The 24,913-nt window shown below is 37.1% G+C and overlaps 1 protein-coding gene across 1 annotated transcript in view; it reads left to right on the top strand.

Moving 5' to 3' along the window:
- Dpp10 (Dipeptidyl peptidase 10) overlaps window positions 1-24,913 on the top strand; it is a 355,670-nt gene that overhangs the window by 268,715 nt on the left and 62,042 nt on the right. The window contains exons 7-8 of the mRNA XM_068226855.1: window positions 7,746-7,912; window positions 14,952-15,058. Coding sequence (XP_068082956.1) covers window positions 7,746-7,912; window positions 14,952-15,058 — 274 coding nt within the window. The remainder of the gene's footprint in view (window positions 1-7,745; window positions 7,913-14,951; window positions 15,059-24,913) is intronic.

The raw sequence follows: 24,913 nt of genomic DNA, 5'->3' as shown, positions 1-24,913 counted from the left end.
GTTCCGAGATAAAATGAACGTAAAATCAGACCATAAGTGTAAAATAAAAACCTCACGTAAACCAGAAATGAAGTTGAATGTTCGTTGTGAAAAGAATAATATGAGTAGGAGTTGCCAACTCTCCAGTATTATATGATGGAAACACCTACATTCTTCTGAATTTCTAGGCCGTATCCCGCCTCCCGTTTATTTAATCCGAGAGGTCGCATCTTCCGTTAAAAGAAATAACACCAGACTGACAATTAAACCTGCCGCACATTTCAAAAATATCGTTTCTGGGAAATCATTGTACCAGCGATGTAATGCCGAAAGCATGACTTCATCGATAGGTGGGCGATATGAGCTATGACAACAATACAGCTCCTAATTAACGCTTCAGTCAGCGTCACTGCGATTCTTTGTATTCTTTGTGATTTGATTTTGTTCACATGCAGCTGTTTAGGTATGTCGTTTTTGAACCTGCTTTAATTGCGGTTACGCAATATTCAAGAAAGGTGAAAGAAAGGAAAATTAGGTACCGTTGCAATCTAAAACTGATGGAAGCTGAGTTAAAACTAACAGTTAATTTCGACTAAACTTGTACATGCCAAGGTAGAACGTTGTAGAATATGTAAAGATTAATCATTAAATTCCGGCTGCTACCAAATAATGTAAATATCTTGAGTAAAATTTCTGTTATGACGTATTTGTTTGCTTGTCTGATGTAAAACATTTTAACATTGTTATTGCCATTCATATTAATCATTAACTCGCGTCAAAGTTTCCCTTATTTTGACAAGAAAAGTTGGCAACCCCAAATTTGAGGCTTGAATACCTGTACTCCACCTAACGATTTACTTCACAAAATCAGTCCAGTGAAAAATTCAGAACCATCAATATCCTCCATGATTTCAGGAAAGTAACTTGCCTCTAAATGATAGAGGTTTTAGTGAACCACAGAACCTAACTAGAGCTACGCCTGAATAGGAGCCATATTAAACAAAGAAATATTAAAATAGCAAGTTATTTCGTAGCAATGTATCAGCTTTTAAGTCGTGTCGTATGGAGCGTATTAACTTCCAAATCATGCAACAGAAATGTTCAAACTACGAGGTCAGAAAGAAAGCACCAACTTACATGTCATTTTTAATTTGCAAGACAGTTAATAGGAAATTCATTTACTTGCCAGTAGTGTCACAATGTATAAACCTGCAAGTCATGGGAAAGGAATTAACTAACTAACAAGCAAGTATCAACTTCATGAGATATTGTAAGTTAGGCGCTATTATCAACTTTGTACCTTCCGATTGAGGAAGCATAAACTCATTGTTGGTGAGACGCTAGTAGCAACAATGGCATTCTTAGCTATTGCCTTCCACTCTCTTTCACTCATCCTTTCCTACTTCTGGTTGGTTACTAGGACAGGATGTCCATTCGTCCCGTGCTTTGGCAAAGTGTCTCACCGTCCCTAAAGTTTTCCTGGGAACGCTCAAATGCCCCACTTTTTCGCAATGATGCTTGTATTTTACGCTAGGTGATGTTTTGATTTCTAGTTTTCAGGTAGTTTTTTGTCCGACAGGTGAAAAGCTTCGAAGCAGCATTTCTAAAACGCGTAGAGTTGTTTAGTCTATCCTAATATTTGTCTTACTGTCATAAGTTTCCAGCGACTGGTAGCATCCATACGCACACGTTATTCAGCTACCGGTATCGGCTTTGTTTGAATTGCAACAACATCCTATTTCGTTCTTCTGGTAGTTGTAACGCAGTGTACGGACGCGTGAGCAATTAGGCCTACGCTGAGAAAATTTTCAAAATATTTATTCACTGCTTCAACATGTCAAAACGAAGGTCGATAATTTTTCTGTTTGTAAATGTCCCACGTTTCTCCTCAAACTTTTTGTAAATATCCCATGTTTTTCATAAAGACAAAGTGGACTACGACTGTGCCACATTTCTAGCCTCAGATCACTATTCCCAATCATGGCCTTCTATTACATACAGACCTACAAAGAGTACAATATAGAAACCACAGTAATTTACACTATCATACAGGTTTTACACAAACCGTAGGTACACTCGAATTATTCTCATTATATCCTCAGATCCAAATGAAACAATAAATAAATAAATAAATAAATAAATAAATAAATAAATAAATAAATAAATAAATAAATAACATTTGAACTGCTATGCTAATGTGTTACAATATTGCCTTGGTGGGATTCGTTAACGTGTCAGTAAATTAACTGATCGGTCCTATAATTATACTACTAAATAAACCAACAGGCCCGAAGGGCCATATGGTCTACCAAGCGACCACTGCTCATCCCGAGGATCCGCAGAATATAAGGTGTTCTGTGGTCAGCACGACGAATCCTCTCGGCCGTTATTCCCTTATGCGTTCTACGAAAAGCTGAGTCCATCTTCTTTCACCTGCTTTCTTTCTCACTAGTTTTCATCTGCACTATCTCACCAAGATATCGGAAACTGTCCACTTTTTTTCTATTTTACCGTACTCTGTTGTTAGGTGTTGAGGTGCTGTTCGGATATAGGTTATGTACTTTGATTTCTCGAAAGAAATGTGGAGACCAGCTTTCTCTGCCTGCTCTTTCAGCATGTTTATTTATTACACAGCTGTCTCTGTTTCTTGACAGGATTGCCAGGTTCATCGGCGAAGGCAAGGCAGTTGAGTCTCACGCCGTTTTTGAGCCTCCAATGTTAACTTTGTTCAGTAACCCTTTCTCGGCTAATTCCTTTTCCCATTATCGGACGACCTTTTCTAACATGCAATTGAAGAGAACTGGGGACAGACCATCACGTTGTCTGACGCCAGTTTTAATTTAAAACTTTTTTGGATAGTTCTCCCATGAATTTTACATTTGATTGTGTCTGTATCAGAGATTGCTTGATAATTTCCACTGTTTTACAGTCCACTCTAAATTCTATCAAGATGTCAAACAATACTTCCCGGTCGATCGAGTCATAGGCTTTCTTAAAGTCAACGAAGACCACTAAGAGGTCCTTAGAGACGTAATTTTCCAATACCCTTTTAAAGCACTAAATCTACTACTACTACTACTACTACTCCTCGGCTTTCGAATTACAGACTTTCTAAAGTAGTCCCATCCAGGCAACCTGCCTACCAATTCAGGCATTCCGATTGTGCTGCTATCTAGCGACAAAATCGGAATTATTCTGGACGGTATCTATGACTGAGTCACACGAGGCAAATTAATTTTGTCGGTTGTCACTGACAATGTAAGCGAGTGCACCATCAGATAACTTTAATTACATGCCAACAACAATGGTACGGAGAATCAAGATTTGTGATCGCCCTTCACAAGTCCACCAGGTCAGCCGAAATCAAACCAGCACATTTTTGAGGTCATAAGCGGGACGCTCTACTTCCTTTCTGTATTTAGGAATCACGATCGTCTTCGCTGAATAATTGGTGGAATATAAGAAATTCCAAAATTCAGATATGGATTAAGCAAATTCTCATTGAATTACAGTGTTAATCAAGACCAGTGGTTCCATGTAAAACAACAATGATTGATAGCTTCAGTAACATCATTAGTCCTTGTCGACAATAGAACAGACGCCCACATAGGCAAATGCATGCGACTCAAATGTGTTTATAATACGGCGTCGACATGCTATTTCTGAGAGTAGGTTCTCTTTATTAAAAAAGAAAAAGGAAAAGAGGCCTGTTCAAACCTAGTCAAATTATGGATATCAAAGACACTATTTTTTTCTGTTTAATCCTCGAGTGGCAGCGCTGGTACGATAATATACTTCTTTTCTTGAACAACAATACGTTCTTCGTATTATCACCTTGGATGTTCTTTGAACTGACTCTTGACATTCAGTTTTGTCACGTTTCTGACTTCCTTGGACGCTTGTAGTGAACAAGTGGCAAAATACAGCATTTTTAATCAAAATTGTTTCGTTTTTTTTTGTTTTTTTTTTTCGGTTTCGCAAGTAAATTACAGTTATACGCGAAACGCTTTTCAATTCGTGGTAGAATTTTACTACCGGCTGATCAACTTTAATAACTTTCTTTTTTTACGACATAGATAGGTTTTATAGCGAAGATGGGATAGGAAAAGGCTAGGAGTGGGAAGGAAGTGACCGTGCCTTAATGAGTGTGAAAATGGGAACTACGGAAAACCATCTTCAGGGCTGCCGACAGTGGGGTTCGAACCCACTATCTCCCGAAGGCAAGCTCACAGCTGCGCGCCCCTTAATAACATTATCAAACCAAACCAAACCACGTAGCACTACAGCCCTTGAAGGGCCTTGGCCTACCAAGCGACCGCTGCTCAGCCCGAAGGCCTGCAGATTGCGAGGAGTCGTGTGGTCAGCACGACGAATCCTCTCAGCCGTTATTCTTGGCTTTCAAGACCGGGGCCGCTATCTCACCGTCAGATAGCTCCTCAATTATAATAACGTAGGCTGAGTGGACCTCGAACTAGCCCTCAGGTCCAGGTAAAAATCCCTGACCTGGCCGGGAATCGAACCCGGGGCCTCCGGGTAAGAGGCAGGCACGCTACACCACGGGGCCGGCTAATAACATTATCAGGAACTTTAAATTATCCGAATCTTAGACATCTTAGCTTTTGGGCTTTTACAGTGTCGGAAAACAAGGTGAAATTCTTTACGTTGCGCTTCGCGTCTTCAAAAGAAAATCTCGCCTGTTCACGAGCAAGACATCTAATAATGAATGTTTGAATTTAAGAATGCTTTTCCGTTGTTCTATACACGACCGACTTGATGCGTCGCTATAGCTAGCTCCTTACCGGCTTTGACAATGACAATCGGGTCCACGCACTGTAATCGGAGTGGTTTCATGGCTCGACATGTGGCGCTGGCGGCCTACGTTTTTGCAGTAGAAATGCATACTGCTCTATGGAAAAGATATTGACTTTCAGCGCCGATTTATTATAATTTAGAGGTATGGAGAATGTTACATAGGTTAATACTCTTAAAATGATGAATCCTAAAGGTTACTTTCGCTGATATTTGTCAAAATAATGTCGTGAAATGAAACTGTGGAGAAATGGAGTAGTACAGCTGACGTTCTGATATTGGACCTTAATTGCCAATTTATCTTAATTTGGAGGAATGAAGAAGTATGTCACATTGACTAATATTGTTAAAATGATTAAATCCTAATGGCTAATTTCGTTTATATTACCAAAATAACGTCGTGAAATGAAACTGCGGAGAGATGGAGGTCCAACTGACGTTCCTTAACTGTGAGGAATAATAGTAATAACTTTTATTATTCATAGCATTTAGATACATTTAGATACATTAGATACATTCCAGAGCTTACCACAATACTTTTGTCTTCAAAAGTTAATCTTGAGATTGAGTCATTGTTCAATTTGAGTTTTAAAATTCTTCAAGTGCTGCTGTCAGGAAGGAGACGTGGTCAAAACAAAAAGCCATATTTTTTCTACTTAAATATTATGTGTATGGATAAAATAATATTTTGATCCAATTAATTGAAGGAACAAGAATCCACCTGATCAATACTTTTATTTAGCCTTAGGCTATTTCAATAGACATTAAATTAAAAGTTCAGAACATGTTTCGAATGCATTGCATTCATCATCAGCTGCTTACATTTGGCAAAAGTAAAATTAGCTAAGAACAGTCTCATAATTTTCTTAAAACCTTAAAAACAAGTGTTGGTAGTGCGTGTGTGAACGGATGGGATTGTTAGTTGAACTATGACTTATTATTAAAAATCTTATTGTTAAAAACACTGATGGACTAAAATATAGTTCACTATAAGTCTTGTGAATTTTCCATAAGTTCGTTGATTACTGAAGAACTTGTATGCACTATGTGAAGTATTTCTGTTGAGCTATTGGTAAAAAGTTTCCTTAAGAAGGCATCGCCTTCAATGCATTCCCCCCCCCTTCTAACCCCCCTTCCCCCCCATCCGTTCACACACGCACTACTAACACTTGTTTTTAAGGTTTTAAGAAAATTGTGAGACTGTTCTTAGCTAATTTTACTTTTGCCAAATGTAAGCAGCTGATGATGAATGCAATGCATTCGAAACATGTTCTGAACTTTTAATTTAATGTCTATTGAAATAGCCTAAGGCTAAATAAAAGTGAAAGTATCGATCAGGTGGATTCTTGTTCCTTCAATTAATTGGATCATATAGTCAATACGGATATGAAGTGGATAGTATGTAACAATAATATTTTGACTCAAACATATTTAAATTTCAATATATATAGTTTCAGATTACATTTCATTCATACCTTGCACTAGAATTTTAAATTTTAAAAAATTCAGTGAGAGAAAAGTATTTTGAGTAAATACTTGGGAAACTGTACATTGCATAGGTAACACTTAGCTTCATACATTGGTCTCACTCTCATAACAGTCTTCCTACAATCAGTTAGAAGTATTCTGGCTTGTCAAACTTAGGAAAAACCTTTGACCTCTACAGAGTTGGAAGGAACAGTAATGGTTCCTACTTGTCAGTGTTTAAATATTAACGTTCAGATTACCTTGGACAAAAATTAGTTGTGTTGCTGTCATGTGGCAATTATGACTCTGCCTAAATGATTATTCAATGAAAGAAATTTAGGGGTTAATAAGTACCCAAAAATAGAAACAGAATATTAAGATAAAAGTGCTAATTCAAGAGTGGGTCCTTCCATAAAAAGTGGCTACATGCGCTTTGTAGGCAGGACCTAAGGTGTTGGGGGAAGTTATGGAAGTTATGCATTGACACATGGAAACAAAAAATGTATCAGAATTTAAAAATAATTGAGTTAAAATATTTATTTACAGCTAGTCAGCAGTCTTTAAGATGGTTTTCTGTGGTTTTGCACTTTCCATTTCCCATCTTTCCATCACTGAAAGCCTTCACTCTGTTAGTGCGACATTACAAAAAGTAGATATATATATTTACATATAATTCACATCTATATTACCTGTATTTCAATGTACAAGAGGGTATGTTCCATGGAACATTTGCCACAACATTTTTAAATATTAATAGGACTGCAAAATAGAAAAATAGAAAAATGAAACAAGAAAGGAAATCTTGATACATAGGCTACTGTCAGCATTTATGAGGATTAAAAATGGTTACAATACAAAATTTAAAAGAAATTAAATGTTTAAAAAAAATCAATGGTACAACAGTTTCCCCTACTAAGATGAAATATTTTAAGATTATAGATATTTGGCCTTCTATAAACCAATGAGAAACATTCTCATAAGTAGGGATAAAGTAATCTACATAAAAAAGATTGGTGAGATAGAAATTTTGAAGATTTCTCTTCTAGCTCAAGTTCTGAAGTAAATTTATCACAAATGTTTTTCATTAATGGTATTCAAGTCATATAAAGATCATTATACAACTTGATTTGACCCTAGTTTGCTCCTCTTCAATACTTTGACTTATGGCATACATGATGATAGCTTTCTCTCAAACATTAAGAGCTTATGGTTTGCATTTGAACTCCTTCAATACAAACTTATATTATTTACAGAATGAAATATATAGGTAACAAGAAATTACAGTACATCAATAAAATTAGCATCACAAATCTAGAAAGAGTTCATAATATAATGATGAGAGGAGTAATTTCCATATTTTGCACAAAAAGGGAAGGCAATGGAAAGACTAGGGCAATGGAAACAAATATAGTATACTATTATTATTATTTATAGAATAAATGGCAAATTATTACATCAAGTTTCTGATCATATCCCTTGGTTTGTTTCAGAGGAGGTGTTGGGTAGCAATCAGGCTCTTTGGATGTCTGATGACAGTCACCTCATGCTGTATGCCACCTTCAATGACACTCAAGTAGAAGAGCAACGCTTCCCCTGGTTCGGCACACAGGAAGATGGTAAATTATACCCTGAGATTCGCAGCCTACGATATCCCAAGGTAAGTTCTGTCACCACCTATTACTTATACTGTAGTAGAAATTCACACTAATATCTTAAGAGCATCTGATATTTTAGTAAACAATCATTGAAGAATCCTCAACTGTTGAATAAAAATTACAAAATTTGGGATTTTCCCTTTTGTCTGCATTGTTTCCATTTCTATTCTGTATGTATGTTGAGTATTCAGTTCAAAGGCTGTTTCATCCTCAACAGCTCCTCCATCAGCTGTCATAGATGGCTTAGGCATCACCGAAGAGGCAAAATAGAGAAATGAGTGAGATAGTTTCCTGTTGCTTTACTCGCCAGACCAAAAGTTGTCAGTCTGCCAAGCCCACTGAAATGTATGCACAAACTGACCTAATAAACAATATTTTCACACCAAATGTTATGGGATTATTTTTTGAGGAATTTTCACCTTTACAATACTTCTTTCTTCCTTTCTTAATGTATTTACCTTCCATGGTTGGTTTTCCCCTCGGACTCAGTGAGGGATCTCACCTCTACCGTCTCAAGGGCAGTGTCCTGGAGCATGAGACTTTGGGTTGGAGGATACAACTGGGGAGGGGGACAACTACCTCGCCCAGGCGGCCTCACCTGTTATAATGAACAGGGGCCTTGTGGTGGGGATGGGAAGATTGGAAGAGATAGACAAGGAAGCAGCCTTGGCCTTAAGTTAGGTACCATCCTGGCATTTGTCTGGAGTAGAAGTGGGAAACTATGGAAAACCACTTTGAGGATGGCTGAGGTGGGAATCGAACCCACCTCTACTCAGTTGACCTCCTGAGGCTAAGTGGACCCTGTTCCAGCCCTCGTACCACTTTTCAAATTTCGTGGCAGAGCCAGGAATCGAACCTGAGCCTCTGGAGGTTGGCAGCTAATCACGCTAACCACTACACCACAGATGCGACCTTTATAATACTAATTCATTTATTCCTTTCAAAACAACAGTGAATCACAATATATGTTTCATCTTTGTTAAAAGACATTTTCAGGCATCAAAATACAAAAATAGAGATTTTTTTTTTTAAAAAGGCACTAAATATTACATATGTGTCTAATCCTTCCTGTGAATTCTAATAAGAAACTGTCACTGTTAAAAGCATATTATCACAGTAACATCTATGCATATTGAGTTAAACTCTATGGACTCAAGTAAAAAATCATCATCATTGATAACGTCCACCTCCATAGCGTAATGGTTAGTGTTATTAGTTTCCATCCTCGGGGGCCCGGGTTTGATTCTCGGCACTGCCAGAAATTTAAGAACGGCAGGAGGGCTGATATGTGGTTAAAATGGTACATGCAGCTCACCACCATTGGGGGTGTGCCTGCAAAGAGTTATTTATTTTAAAATTCAATCACTCAGTCACTACTGATCTGGATTTAGAGCAGTCGCCCAGGTGGCAGATTCCCTGTCTGTGTTTTTCCTAGCCTTTTCATATTCCAATCCCTAACTCCCCTTCCTAAAAACGAATATTTGCCCCAATTTGTTCTCTTAAATTCCAGCTTTATCTTCATACTGTGATCTTTCCTACTTTTTCCTACTTTGTCTACTGATGTCATTCCACACCATCACTCCACTGACAGCTCGGAACATACCGCTTATGATATAGATGTTGATTCCCATAGTGAACATGAAATATTTGTCTCGAATGAGTAAATTTATAACACCAATAATACCGTCTTGGTGGGTGTGCTATTTGCCAACTGATGAGCCCAACTTAGCACACTGGGGCGAAACGCTGGCAACCAGGAATGAGTTTCTATTTTACTTTACATCGCACCGACACAGATAGCTCGTCTGGCGATGATAGGATAGGAAAGGCCGAGGAGTGGGAAGGGAGTGGCCATGGCCTTAATTAAGGTACTGGTGTGAAAATGGGAAACCACGGAAAACTGTCTTCAGGGTTGTCGACAGTGGGGTTCAAACCTACTATCTTCCGGATGCAAGTTCACAGCTGCCCGACCTTAACCGCATGACCAACTTACCCGGTAGGGAATGAGCTAGCTGGAAAATTTATGTCCAATAATGGACCATTTATATTGGTATTACATACCACTTAGTCAAGCAGCTAGTCTCCTTTTTCCCAAGTTTTCCCAGCACAAACTTCCCAATACTTTTGTAACGCTACTCTTTTGTCGGAAATCACCCAGAACAAATCGAGCTGCTTTTCTTTGGATTTTTTCCAGTTCTTGAATCAAGTAATCCTGGTGAGGGTCCCATACACTGGAGTCATACTCTAGTTGGGGGTCTTACCAGAGACTTATATGCCCTTTCCTTTACATCCTTACTACAACCACTAAATACCCTCATAACCATGTGTAGAGGTCTGTACTCTTTATTTGCAATCATATTTATGTGATTATTCCAATGAAGATCTTTCCTTATATTAACACCTAGGTACTTACAATGATCGCCAAAAAGGAACTTACCCCATCAATGCAGTAATTAAAACTGAGAGGTCTTTTCCTATTTGTGAAACTCACAATCTGACTTGTAATCCCATTTATTGTTATACCATTGCCTACTGTCCATCTCACAACATTATTGAGGTCATTTTGCAACTGCTCACAATCTTGTAACTTATTTATTACTCTATACAAAGTAACATCACCTGCAAAAAGCCTTATCTCCAATTCCACATCTGCACTCATATCATTTGTATATATATGAAAATATAAAGGTCCAATAATACTTACTGCCTTGAGGAATTCCCCTCTTAATTATTACAGGGTCAGATAAAGATTCTGAGTTCTATTTTTCTAGAAATATAGCCACCCATTCAGTCACTCTTTTGTCTAGTCCAATTGCACTCATTTTTGCCACTAGTCTGCCATGATCTACCCTATCAAATGCCTTAGAGAGGTCAATCGCAATTCAGTCCATTTGACCTCCTGAATCCAGGATATCTGCTATATCTTGCTGGAATCCTATAAGTTGAGCTTCTGGTGAATAACCTTTCCTAAACCTGAACTGCCTTCTATCAAACCAGTTATTAATTTTGCAAACATATCTAATATAGTCAGAAAGAATGCTTTCTCAAAGCTTACATGCTATGCATGTCAAACTGACTGGCCTGTAAATTTCAGCTTTATGTCTTTCACCCTTTCCTGTATATGCAGGGGCTACTATAGCAACTCTCCATTCATTTGGTATAGCTCCTTCATGCACACAATAATCAAATAAGTACCGGTACTTCAGATATGATACTATATCTGAACCCTTTGTCTTTAGTATATCCCCCAAAACCTTATCGATTCCAGCTGCTTTTCGAGCTTTTAACTTTCATATCTTACTGTAAATGCCATTGTTATCATTGGTAAATTTTAATACTTCTTTAGTATTAGTCACCTCCTCTATCTGGACATTATCCTTGTAACCAACAATCTTTACATACTGCTGACTGAATACTTCTGCCTTTTGAAGATCCTCACATACACACTCCCCTTGTTCATTAATTGCAACACCTTGGTATGAGGACATGAGTTTACTTTTTAACACTGAAAAACGTATACATTTCCATTAATACACATGTACATGTATAAGAATACACTCTTTCTGGGGTTTCTAAATTTAAAATGATTATATAGACTATAGTTTTTAAATAATATGCTTGTTTTTTCCTAGAAACTTGAAGTATGTTTTTGCATGGCTTTTGAAATAGCTGGTTTTAAAATGTAAGTCCAACATTTTATTGAAATGTTGTAATTCTTGTAGTTAAAGCTGACTGAATTGGACTATTCCTATGGGAAAGTCCTCTCAAAATTTTTACAAGCTGAAATGTCAGGCTTGGTTTCATTAAAGATGTTAAAATAGAAGGAGTTTCCTCACCGGTCTCAAATTAGCCTGGTCAGCCTGTGTGCGGCCTTTTGTTGAACTACATCATTCACCATTGTTCAATAACATTTTGACAATTGCTAAAAATTGTATAAATAATTATAATGAAAAAATGAAACAATGTAAAAATTTCAACCTGTTTATAATTCTAATTACAATATACGAGTCAAGTTTCACATACATAACTCTAGTGGCCATATCTTGTACAATGTACCAAATCTTTTGTTTTTAATGGAACATTTCCATCCCATACATCATTGGTCGTAGGTAGCCACATTCAACGATGCAATTATTTCCACATTTATACATCATGTAGCAGTGGTGAAGAGGAGTGTTGAAGTGTGCATGTCTTCAAACTTGGTGCTGTCAGAAGTTTGTAGCCCAGAGGTCATGAAGAAATGCTACATATGACTTATACCTTCAGGTGATGTCTCCGGGGAGAATGAACATACAAACAGTCTCTGATGCATCACACTCCTCATGTCTTTAATGTTCTGAATGCTGACATCAGACATGATGGTCATGTGAGTCATTGAATGTTAAACCTCCAAGTAAGTTTTAACATTCTGAGGTAAAATAAATTTACATATCAAAGGAAGAGCTGATGCATGTAATTACAGACATCAACACAAGGTATTTTCTTGACTTTCGGGCTGCTAACTACTGACAATACCAAATTTGAAAATGTGCTCCCTTCATTGCTCCTTTTCATCAGTGCTACATGTCTTACTGTGGAAATAATTGCATCATGGAATGTGGCTGCCTACTGTTAACTGTGTATGTGACAGAAATTAGAATAGTTAAAATAGTTCCACTTTTTAAAAGCGGCTTTGTATCACAACACATGGTACTGGGGCATGTGCTGAAAGTTCTTTCATGTGCCCTTTGTTCTCCTTCACCTAGATAAAAACCACCTATCGTCTTCAACCAATCAGAAGATATTTAAGATGAAAAATATAAGTGGTCGACACTGTATAACATGACTATTGAAGTGTCTTTATTCTGTAAGAGTACTATGAGCTTTGTACAGGCTAACAAAATGTACGGTAACTTAAAAGCTTTCCAGTTTGCTTTTAACTTACATTTAACTGACTCGACACTGGAAAGTATGTCTTCCTTCTTATCAAAAACGTGAACACATTATACATTACTTGGTGCTGTCAGAAGTTTGTAGTCCAAAGGTCAAGAAGAAAGCGCTACATATGACTTATACATTTAGGTGATGTCTCCAGGGAGAATGAACATACAAACAGTCTCTGATACACCACACTCCTTATGCCTTCAACGTTCAGAATGCTGACATCAAACATGATAGTCACGTGGTCATTGGTAATAATTTATATCTGGTGTACTGTTATATTGAAAGTTACTTATAATTATATCTGTTTCTATAGAAGAAAATGCTAATACAGTATTAAGTTATTTTTTTAAACTATTTCTTGAACTACCTCTCAAAATATAACAAATTCATAATTACATGTATATGATCTCCATGCCACTCTATCCTATAGAGTGGCATGGAGATCATATACAACTCTTCAACTCTACATAACTATTTATTACATTTAATTTCCACTGTAATCTCTTTACTGTACCCACATCTTGGCTTTCCCTACCATTCTTACTCTCCACACATTCATCAGATACAAAGTGAACAAGTTCTGGGTGTCTCAATATGCACCCCATCAATCTATCACTTATTATGGTCAAATTCTGCCAAAATGTTCACCTCTCACCAAATTTTATTCAGGATCTCCTAATATGTGATCCAGTCTATCTATACTGTAACTCATTTTCAAAATTCTACAACACTGTTTTTCATAAGCTTCTATTCTCTCTCATTTTTCATTTGAATATTTCATTTCCATACACAGCTGCACGTAATACAAACTAATCTTTCAATGTTTTAAGAATGAATGCATTTCTTGCTGGGGCTAGTCCTTTTATCTGTCATCACTGTCAAATAGCAATACAGTATTAGTCTACCTAAGATTTCTTTTCTTAATCTTCATCACCTGACATAATTTAACTACCGATCATAGTTTCTTTCTAGATTTATGTTTCATCATCTTGTATTCAATCTCCAAACCCATGTCCACAGTATTTAGTATTTTCTGAAGGCCTTCCTCTGACTCAGATAAAATAATTATATCACCTAAATCTCAGGATGTTTATTTCCTTTCCTTGAACAGTGATGGCTTTTCCAAATGTATGTCTCATTTCCCTTACCATCTATTTAAAAAGAACAATAGGGTGGGATAGAAAATATCAACCTTGCCTCATTTTATAATAGATAGTGCATTATCTTTCATTTCCCTCAATTCTTATCACTACAGTTAGATGTCGTGATTGTATGATAAAATACTGACAGTAAGCCTTTGATTGGTCCTTAACCCTCCTTTAGTCGCTCACGGAGATTTCCTCCGGGCCGATTACATTTTGCACGGTTCTGAACTTCTCAGTTGAACTGTTGGTCTCCCCACCCCTATACCTTTCTCCTTGTTCATTTGGATTCGTCCTGTCAGCATTTTGGTGCGATTGTGCATCCTGTGAGCGAGTGTGGGATCCTTGTTGTGACAAGTGACATCACCTGGACGTTTCCTCCGTGTGCAAATAAGCAAAAAACCTTATATTTTAGGGATATTATTTATTTTCTAGGTCGATGACTTTGTTGTTCTGTTCTTCTAAACGTATTTTAGAAAAATATTATTTCATATTTCATATGATGTGATCGTCGTAGGTAGTATCATAAGACCATTTGTCACAGTTAAGGTCTACAGTATTCTGATTTTAGATCAAACAAACTGTGTAAGAATAACCTACTAATACTTAAAAGGGTTTCCTTTAATTATACCGAAGAATACTGCAAATGAACATGCCAAAACAACATCTCAAAGGACGAAAATTAAGTGCATTTTTAGCCCCGGAGGTTACCTCCGTGCGCGACTAGTAACATTATAATTTTCGCGCGACTAAAGAAGGGTTAATTATGAATTTTATCTTTACAAATTGTTACTAATGTTGTTTTATGATAGAAGCAATGATAACATATTGGTAAAGTAAATAAATAACCATAAAATTTAATTTATCCTTAATGGAACTTGCTGATTTTCTATCTTCTGAATCCATCTCTTTGGTACTGTCCTTAATTCTGATTCATCGATTCATCACCTGTACAATTTTTTTTTGTCTGTTTCAGCCTGGTACCCCCAATCCTGTGGTGTCATTGTGGGTGGCAGATTTAGCCGATCCCAAGAACATAAGGACGAGACAAGTGAAGCCACCTGTGGCCTTTAAGCACATCAAGTTAGCTCTACTCCCTATCCCTACACGCCTGCATTCCTGAATGCAATCCTTGGCTGCATTGCATGAGCCTGCCTGATGCATGTGCAACAGGAACTCATATACATCATATACAGTCGAACAGGATAATGAAGAGTGATGCATGGAGGAGGAAAGTATTGGCAAGTGGTGAGACCTTATATATAGCATGAGTTCACAAGTAGCTGTTTCTTCTCCATTGGCTTTCTATCATTCTACTCAATACCATTTCCTTTGTTCAGCTTTTTTATTTCTGGTAGTTTCATAAATTTGTAATAATCCTCTTGAGAATCTGTCTGTTTCCTTACATTGTTTACTTCATTAACATCTAGCAGTTGATAAAATTGGAGTAGAGAGCACATTTCCCAGTATTGCCTAGTTAGAATTCAAAATATTGTGCACTTCTCAATCAGTAAAACAGTGAATAGAATATGCAGTTGACTTGTAATTAAATATGATAAGGGGACTGGTAAAATAAAGTATTAATATAACCCTCAACAATGGATATTGATTACATGTACCGTTAACAGGGACATGAAGCCTCAGTGACCACTAATGTTAATCTGGAGAATAAAATAGGGTCTGCTTAGCTGATGCAGTAGGGTCACTCAGCCTACACCAAAAATGAGTACCAAGTGAATTCCTGGGAACAAAGGCGGCCAGCAATAGAGATTTTTTAAATATTTTTGACCTTTTTATTTCTTATTTTTAAATTCTTTCTTTGTTTTTCTTGTATTTTTTGTAAGGACGATACACACACATAACCACAGTCCTCGAGCCAGTGGAAATAACCAATTAAGGTTAAAATCCCTGACCCAGCCGGGAATCAAATCTAGGCCCCTTTGAACCAAAGGCCAGCAGGCTAACCATTTAGCCATGGAGCTGGACTAAACTAACCACTCTACACCACTCAGTGCTGAAGTAATGGAAAGTGGAAAAGTCTTCACCTTCTCCTTCTCCAAGGGCCTTCATGGCCTGTACAGGGACAGCTTTTTTCCTTTTTTAGGATAAAATATTCCTCCTAGGCCACAGTAGACCCAGTTGTTATGTTCACATTTATCTGCTTATTCACAGAATTTGACAATATCAAGTATCCATCAAGTTCCCTTGGGTATGCAACAGGCTCTGGTATTATTATTATTATTATTATTATTATTATTATTATTATTATTATTATTATTATTATTATTATTATTAGCCACATTGAATCACTTGAGTCATTCCACATTCACTTTCCGATCGTAATTTTCTCTGGAAATTGCTATAGCCCTTCTATATCTTTCCAAGATTTCCCATCACTAGTTGTCATAAAAAATCTGGTTTCCTGGCAGTTGCAAGATGTGAAAGAGATACAAGATTCTTTTCTTCTTCATTGTGCTGGTGATTGGGTCAAAAACACGCTTGAACGTATTAATTATACATCAGATACAAGAAAATGGATGGAATTCACAAGAACATTAAACAGAGATTGGGAAGACAGGCAACGAAAGCCATGCTGTTTGCAGATGATATAGTGATGTGGAGTGATGGGGAAATGGAAGTGCAAAAACAAGCAGATGTTGTTTCAAGTTCTTGCGAAGTGTGATCACAAAAGATGGAAAGATAACCGAGGAAATTGGGAAAAGAATAAAACTAGCAAACAGCTTCTACCAGAGTGTAAGGGGTATTTTGTGGAACCAAGATGTCCCAAAGAAATGTAAGAAAGTATCATATTCAACCTATTATGAACCCATACCGATACTAACCCATGCAGCTGGATCATGGACTATAACGAAATGAGAGGAGAGTAGAATACAGACAGCGGAGATGAAATTCCTAAGAGGTATTGAGGGCAAGACCAGAAAGGATAGAATTAGAAATGAAGAGATAAGGAAAAGAACAGGCATATGATGAGAATGGGAGAAGAGAGAGTGCCAAAAAAAGCTTTTTCAAAGAATTTAACAGGAAAGACACCACGAGGAAGGCCCCGAAAGAGGTGGACAGATTCAGTGTGGGAATGCATAGAGAAGGGTAGGAAAACCAGAAGATGTACTTAAAAAAGGAGAAGAGTGGTGGGAGACAGGCACCGATGGAGGTCCTTGATTCACAACCCAACCCGGGAAGCTGGAAATGAGAAATGAGGATGATGTTGATTCAAGAAAATTTATTTTCTTTTGTTTTCAGCTTGCTTTTCATTCAGCCCCCTTGTAAATCCAAAGAGAATATTGGTAAACAGAGAAATTAGGCAATCGAGTTGGGAAATGTATGTATGCAGGAAATAGTTGCTGGGAAATATTTTTAGTAAAAGTGACAAACATGGGAGAGTTCCACTACTACTATTAATGCTCATTTTAAAATGTTTGACTTATCCTATTCCAGTGGTTTTAAGCAAGCATTGGACCTATCAGAGTGATGGAGTTCCACTTTCATTTGACTGGCCAGAGACTCCTGGGATACAACTAGGGTTTGAACTCCAATATCGGCAACCCTGAACATGATTTTCATTGGTTTCCCATTTTCACACCAGGCAAATGCCGCTGCTGTACTTAATTTAGGCCACAGCTGATTCCTGCTAATTCCTAGCCCTTTCCTCTCCCATCATCACTGTAAGACCTATCTGTGTTGGTACGATGAAAGGTCAATTGTGGAAAGGAAGAAGAAAAAAACTTGGTGAATGAAATGAAATTCGATGGGGAGCTATTAATATAAATTAAGGGAGAAAGCAAGTAGAACTGACTAAATCAACAAAGGGGATATGTCTGGATTCAGGCAAGGAGAGATAACAGGGAAGAGATTATTCTTAACAGAAAAGGGGACAAACAGAATGTAAGGTGGGAACACCATAGCACACAACATAACTTCTGTTAGGCACGTAAATTAGCAAATGATGTGGATAGATTTAGCAGTTTGAGGAATTAGGACCAGAATTATGTCAGTGTATTCACAATGCAAGGGAGCAGATGAAAATGAAGGTGACAAGTTTTATGGACTACTGAGTTATAACATAGTCAGGGTCAACAGCAAAGATAGAATAGTGCTATTGAGCAATTTCAAAGAAGAGGAAGAGATACTATCCCTACTCTATGGGGCTAGCAAAATATTGAGTCAATTTAGAAATGTTCTGTTTCCAAATTTTGTTGAAAACTGTATCAATTATTCTTTTATGGAGTGATCAGCCAGAACACCACATCAAAGAAATACAGTCACCAGAAATTAACCATCTTTCAGAAAATCACCAATAAATGAAGATATTTTCATCTACCCTTCAACAGCTTTCATCAAATAGCCATTATCTCCTTCTGTGCGGTCCAGTCAGATTTCCAAATTCCAGATGTAATTTCTGTATATAACTACATGTTATTCATCTATATTCTTCACTTTCCATGTGATACTTTGAAAATGTAAATATAAAATTTAAAAAGCTGAAATAAGTGGCACAGATGGCTTCTTGTATCCAAGTTTGCAGGTTCATTCTGGCTCTCCAGAGGTATATGAAGGTCCTCAAATACATCAGCCTCATATTGACAGAACTACTGGTATGTAAAAGAACTGTAGGATAAAATTCTAGCACATGAGCATTTCCAAATAATGTAAAAGTAGTTAATGGGATGTAAAATTAATGAGAAAAGTGTTACTTTATCAAAGTTTGTTCAATATCACCTTGTCTTCTAAAGTACTGGTAACTATCAATAAACCATAGGACTGTTTCACTAATAAGAATTCTAATTGTTTCCCCAAACAATTTAAAACAAATTTTGCATCAGATTTTTACCTTACATGTTTAGAAAGGGACTTACCGGTACTTATGACAGTTTTGTTCATAGACTTATGTAAAATAATTTCAAATATAGTATAGGTAACAACTCTGATTTTTGCATCTTGTGAAAAATTATAAGAAATAGAATAGTAAACGGCATGACATTGATTTCAGTGCATCAGAGAGTAAAAAGTAGTTCTGTGACTTAGAAATGTATTACCAATATTTACAACCACAATTCATTTGTACTCTTATTTCCTACTGCACAGCCTTAGCATTTATAACTACCACAGTACTTCATAAAGAACTCAGGAATCTTCTTTCCTACCTGTATCTGTGTGTTAGCTTACTTATTCACTTTTTACGGTGCTCTTATAGTGACTTATTCCTGTAATATAAAATGACTTGTTTCTCCAATGAATGATTTACATTCCCTAAATCTCCCCTTTATGTTATTTGTCAAGTATTTGCTTGATAAACCTATGGTACCTTCTCCACCAGCCCAGTAGGTGAGTTTGTTACTTGCTCTGAAGCCAGAGGTTACTGGTACGATCCAGTTCCTCAGTATGGATCTAAGAAAGCCAGGATAATAAGATGGAAAGATAAAAAATAATCACCTTATGACATGTAAACCAGTGGTTCCCAAACTGAGGGTTCCCCCCTGGGGAAGGGGGGGGGGAATGTGATATTTACAGGCAACTTACTCAGGAGAAGATAGACAAATGTGACCTGATAAATAGAGAAATTAAAACACAAATGGCATTAAAACTTGTGAGTAAGAAGTTGTTTTTATTAGGAGTTGGCAACAACTGGCTTGACCCAACATGTCTCTTCCAGTTTTGTCTCTGAGTCACTATGTACTGAATCATAAGTTCAATTCTTAAAGGTGAATTGTAGTTTTAAAATAAATTCAGTTAAATTCATGTGAGTAGAATTAATTAATATACTGTAATTAATACTAGCTGATGTACCTGTTAAGTAGTGTACACGTTGTGGGTTAGATTGTATTAAATTGCATAGGTAGTTCTTTACTTTTCTGAAAATGAAAACCTACAACCTGTTCTCCAGTCTTTGACCGGGTCATGGATGTGATGAATGAACCAGATATAGGCTGTTTGTACAATGGGGTTGCCACTCCCAAGGTGTCTTTACTTTTCTATAGGACCAATAACATAGGTATTCAAAAATTAAACTTAAAGTATCTTCCCTTAAACTACCATATCATCCAGGGCAAATAAAATTATTTATAGCCTAGACTGTAGATCCTTTTCCCCCGATTTTACATACCAATTTTCATTCAATTCTGTGTACCCATTTTCTCGTGGCTTGGACTTAGTAACAAAGGCAACGTAAGGCAAATTTTAAAAAAAATACTCAGTATGCAGCAGTAATCATATCTATCAGAGATAAGCGGCAACAGAAGACACAAAGCACGTCACAACAAACAATGGTCAATGTAATGTTATTGATCAATTTTATAAGCTTTCTATATTGTAGGCCTTCACATTTAGTTTTCTTTCGACTCTGTGATATTAGGGCATCTTATAAAATTATTTATAGCATAGACCGTAGTTCCTTATTCTCCAACTTTACATATCGGTAATGATTTTCATTAAATTCTGTTTCCCCATTTTCTCGTGACTCGGCACTGATATGGACTTAGCAACAAAAATCCAAATTCATGAATATAAGACATAAATTATTGGATATTTAATACTATATAACTTTAGTTATGTAGCATTTATAGATATGACCACTAATAACATAAATATTTGAGAATTAAATTTCAGGCCTTCCCCTAAACTACCATTTTACTCAGTGTGAATAAAATTATTTATGGTCTAGATTATAGCAACTTATTCCCCGACCTTGCATACCAGTTTTCATTAAGATAGGGCTGCTAATAACAGAAATATTTGAGAATTACATTTTAGGCCTTCCATTAAACTATCATTTCACTGTGTGGATAAAATTATTTATAGTCTAGATTATAGTGACTCATTCCCATGAACAACTTTCATTAAATTCTCTTCAGCCATTTTCTCGTGATGTGACGGAAAATTAAACAGTGCATTTCCTTGTTACTGTGGACATGACCAATACAGAAATACCATTCTTTTTAAATTCTGAGCAATGTACAGACAAAACTCTTATTTTTAGTTACATATTTTCTCTTTCAATTTGAAACAGCAGAAGCAGTCTGATGTTGATGTATGACTGATTTTATGCATTTGAATTTTATCATATAACACATCATTCATTTCATCTCATTAACTCATTGGATAAGGCTGAAGTCAGGAAAGGCTTCCAGTCATAAAAGCTCACTACAAAGATCCATCTCACTTCATATCCGACCCTGTAGAGAAACAGGACAAGAGTTGGATGCACACACACACATTCTTCTTTTTGCCACATGTATTGGTTTTTATTAAAATTAATTAGTGTAGCATAGTGAATTTTAAATTCCTTTCATTAATTCTACATTATTTTCAGGTATACCAGTTTTTGAGAGAAAAATATTCTGTGATAACAGTACTGTACTGGGTGGGAAGACATAGGATTTGCAGAGCTTACAAAGGGGAATGCCAACCGGAAACATGTAGGAACCATTGATGTAAACTAAAACTTGATATGCTCTCGCATGGGTTTAGAAATTGCATACTATAATTTCCAACATCCACAGAAAGAACATAACATATATTGATGAATATGAGCATGTTACATTCTTAATTAAAGCAAAATTTATAACATGATAAGATCCAAGTGAATCACATAGCCGTCAGCTTGTATTTAGGAGATGGTAGGTTCAAACCACACTGTTGGTAGCCATAAAGATGATTTTCCATGATTTCACATTTTCACATCAGGCAACCCTGTCCTATCCCATCATCAAGATGACCCATCTGTGTCAGTGCAATGTAAAACAAAGTCAAAAAATTTATCAGAACAATGAATTATTGTACTTATTCACCTAATGGTCACAATCAGATTTTTTTCCTTAACATTTTGAAAAGAAAAAAAAAGAAATTCACCGCTTGATGGGTGCATTTCTTTTTCAACAAAAATTGTCTTAGTAATTATTATCTTACAATTGGATGGATTGGAGTATGCTATAAAATTACTACATAAACATTATCAGCTACAGACTCAGTTGTGCTGATTACGCATTCACTTAACGTGAAGGATAGTAATTATTTCCATATAATGTGTGTAAAGGGGATGGCAATGTGCAGTGTTTTTACAGTGTGTGTATTATTTAATTGTGATGATGACAAGTGAAGGGCAGAGTAGTCATTCTGAAATTCAAGTTTTTAAACAAAAAAGTGTGAAAACTCTAATAAATCAGTGTTGTTGGAACACCTCCAGTGGTCATTTGTGTTGATGAACAGTGTTTTTGCAATGATTGAAATAGGGCAAAATATTGAAGTTACACAACAAGTTTTACCCAGCTCGCTAGAAGGGCAAACTGATGATGATAATGATGATGATGACTAGCAATAAAATGCTGGCAATGTTTTGTTTTGTAAATAATTATTGCTGAATTTTATTTCCAACTTTAAGTAATGATACACTGTATGGTATCCATGTTTTGTTCCACAAGTTGAACAGCTGATGCTTTGGATCAATAGGTCAGTGCTACTGATTATTTCACATTTGAGATGGCATATGTTTTAATAAGTCTGTTTTATTTGTTACAGATTTTTCCTCGCATAAAAGACACATGCTAGGTTCTTGGTATAAAAAAGAGAAAAATTGTGTCTATTACATGGATAAACATGATACTATATAAGAAATTTTATGTTTCATAGCAGGTACTCCAAAAGTTTTGGTGATCCTTTACCCGCATACAGTAGGGAATTGTTATCATTCATTCATTTATTTCAATTCATTCCAACGAGCCTGCAGGCTCATACATAGGAATTGTACAGGACATTACATACTGGCAGGCACTTACACACTTAACTTCTGTCCCAAAAGACTTGATTCAGTAGGCCTACCTTAGTTACCCACTAGTAATATTTCCTAACATCTAAAATTAAGAAAAGATATTCCTTCAACACATCTTCTACACTGCATATTCCTGGATAACCACCATGATTGGACGTTCTCAGAGTGTATCATGGGCATATTTAGATTAGAGCAAAACAAATTTTGATTGTGTCCACTGAATAATTTTATTATTATTATTATTATTATTATTATTATTATTATTATTATTATTATTATTATTATTATTATTATTATTATTATTATTATTATTATTGGTACCAAAAATGTTCTGAGAATAATTTTTCTCTGTATGGTCTGCTGCCAATTTTAGCTCATTTATCAGGCTGACGTCTAGAAAACACTGCAGTGCAACAGCCATGAGATGTGTTGAATATATGGTTTAATACAGTTAATATGTCATTAGACAGTGATACATCTAGAGAGTAGAATAAATCACTATTAACCAAACTTGTATATTGTGTAGGCTACATGAACTCCTAGCATAGTACACTGCCTGACAAAAAAAACGTTAAGCACCAAGAAGTGAGTGGTCCAATATTATCCCATTTCGGTATATATGCATACCATCAATGTGTGAGTATATGATTAGATTTACAAGGATCTGTAATGCGTAGAACACCCACCAGAGTGCATTTGTTATGGCACCATCCTGTTGTTGGTAAGTTGTTACGATTCGACTGCTGTGAGTCAGACAGTTAAGCAAGACATGCAGAGATGACTACATACAGTACGAAGCATGTGCAACGCCTTGCAGACACGTTAGACAGCCTATCCACCAACTGATAGCATTTGACAGAGGCCGCATTGTAGGACTGCATGAGGCTGGTTGTTCGTATCGTGCAATTGACAGGCATGTGGGCCATTCAGATGTTACAGTGGCCCGATGTTGGACTCAAAGGGTACATGAGGGCACCCAATCACGTCGTGCAGGTTTGGGTCGACCAAGAAAACACAACCCCAAGGGAGGACCATTGTATGGTGCGCAAAGCATTGCAGGATCCCATAACTTTGGCACCCGCCATCCGCGAACATGTACTGGAGACTCTACAACATCCTGTGAGTTCAGATCAAAAGTCAGATAAAAAATCAGATGTAAGGCTTTTCAGGCGTTTGCTCAATTAACCAGCGTTTCACCTTAGGTCTGACACCAGACTCATCAGAGTGGGATGTGTCAGACCCTACCCACTGACGCTGGAGTGTATAAAGGTGAACTTATCAGAAGCCCATTATAAGAGGCACAGTCTGATAACTGCATATATCTTCTGATAAGTTCACCTGCATACATCCCAGCATCAGTGGGTAGGGTCTGACACATTCCACTCTGATGAGTCTAGTGTCAGACCTAAGACAAAACGCTGGTTAATAGAGCAAACGCCTGAAAAGCCTTACATCTGATTTTTTATCTGATTTTTGACATGCTCTATTGGTGGAAAAATATCTAATTCCCTCAAAGGGAACTTAGAATTTCCAACCTGTGAGTTCCCGTACATTGTCTTGATGACTCGCATCTGCCGGATTGGCATCCTACCGCCCCATGCATCAGTTGCCATTGACACCATAACACCAACGCCTCCGTTTGGACTGGTGCCTTGCCCGGGAGGCATGGACAGAGGATGACTGGCATCGCATCATGTTCAGAGATGAGTCCTGCTTCTACGTAACCTCCGATGACCATCGTGTGTGGATTTTGCGGCGTCAAGGGCAGAGGGCAGATCCTGGCCATATTGTGGAAAGACACATAGGCATAATCTCTGGGGAAGCCTTAGGATATGTGTTCAGGTCACCTCTAATAGTGCTTCGGCGGACTTTGACAGCACAGCAATACGTCACAGACATTCTGAGTTTGCACGTCCTACCCCTTATGGCACAACACCCTGGGACAGTGTTCCAACAAGATAATGCATGTCCACACACAGCACATGTGTCTATAAACTGCCTAGAGCATACTGAGGTCCTCCTGTGGCCAGCAAGATCCCCAGACCTCTCCAACAATGAACATATGTGGGATGACATTGGAAGGGGACTCCGTCCTAGTACCAACCCTCGGGATCTGCAAGGACAGCGGCAACAACTGTGGACAAACTTGCCTCAGG

Source organism: Anabrus simplex, chromosome 3 (genome assembly GCF_040414725.1).
Source record: "Anabrus simplex isolate iqAnaSimp1 chromosome 3, ASM4041472v1, whole genome shotgun sequence".
NCBI lineage: Eukaryota > Metazoa > Arthropoda > Insecta > Orthoptera > Tettigoniidae > Anabrus > Anabrus simplex.
The sequence above is the reverse complement of the archived record's forward strand: the minus strand, read 5'-3'. Positions and strand labels throughout refer to the sequence as shown.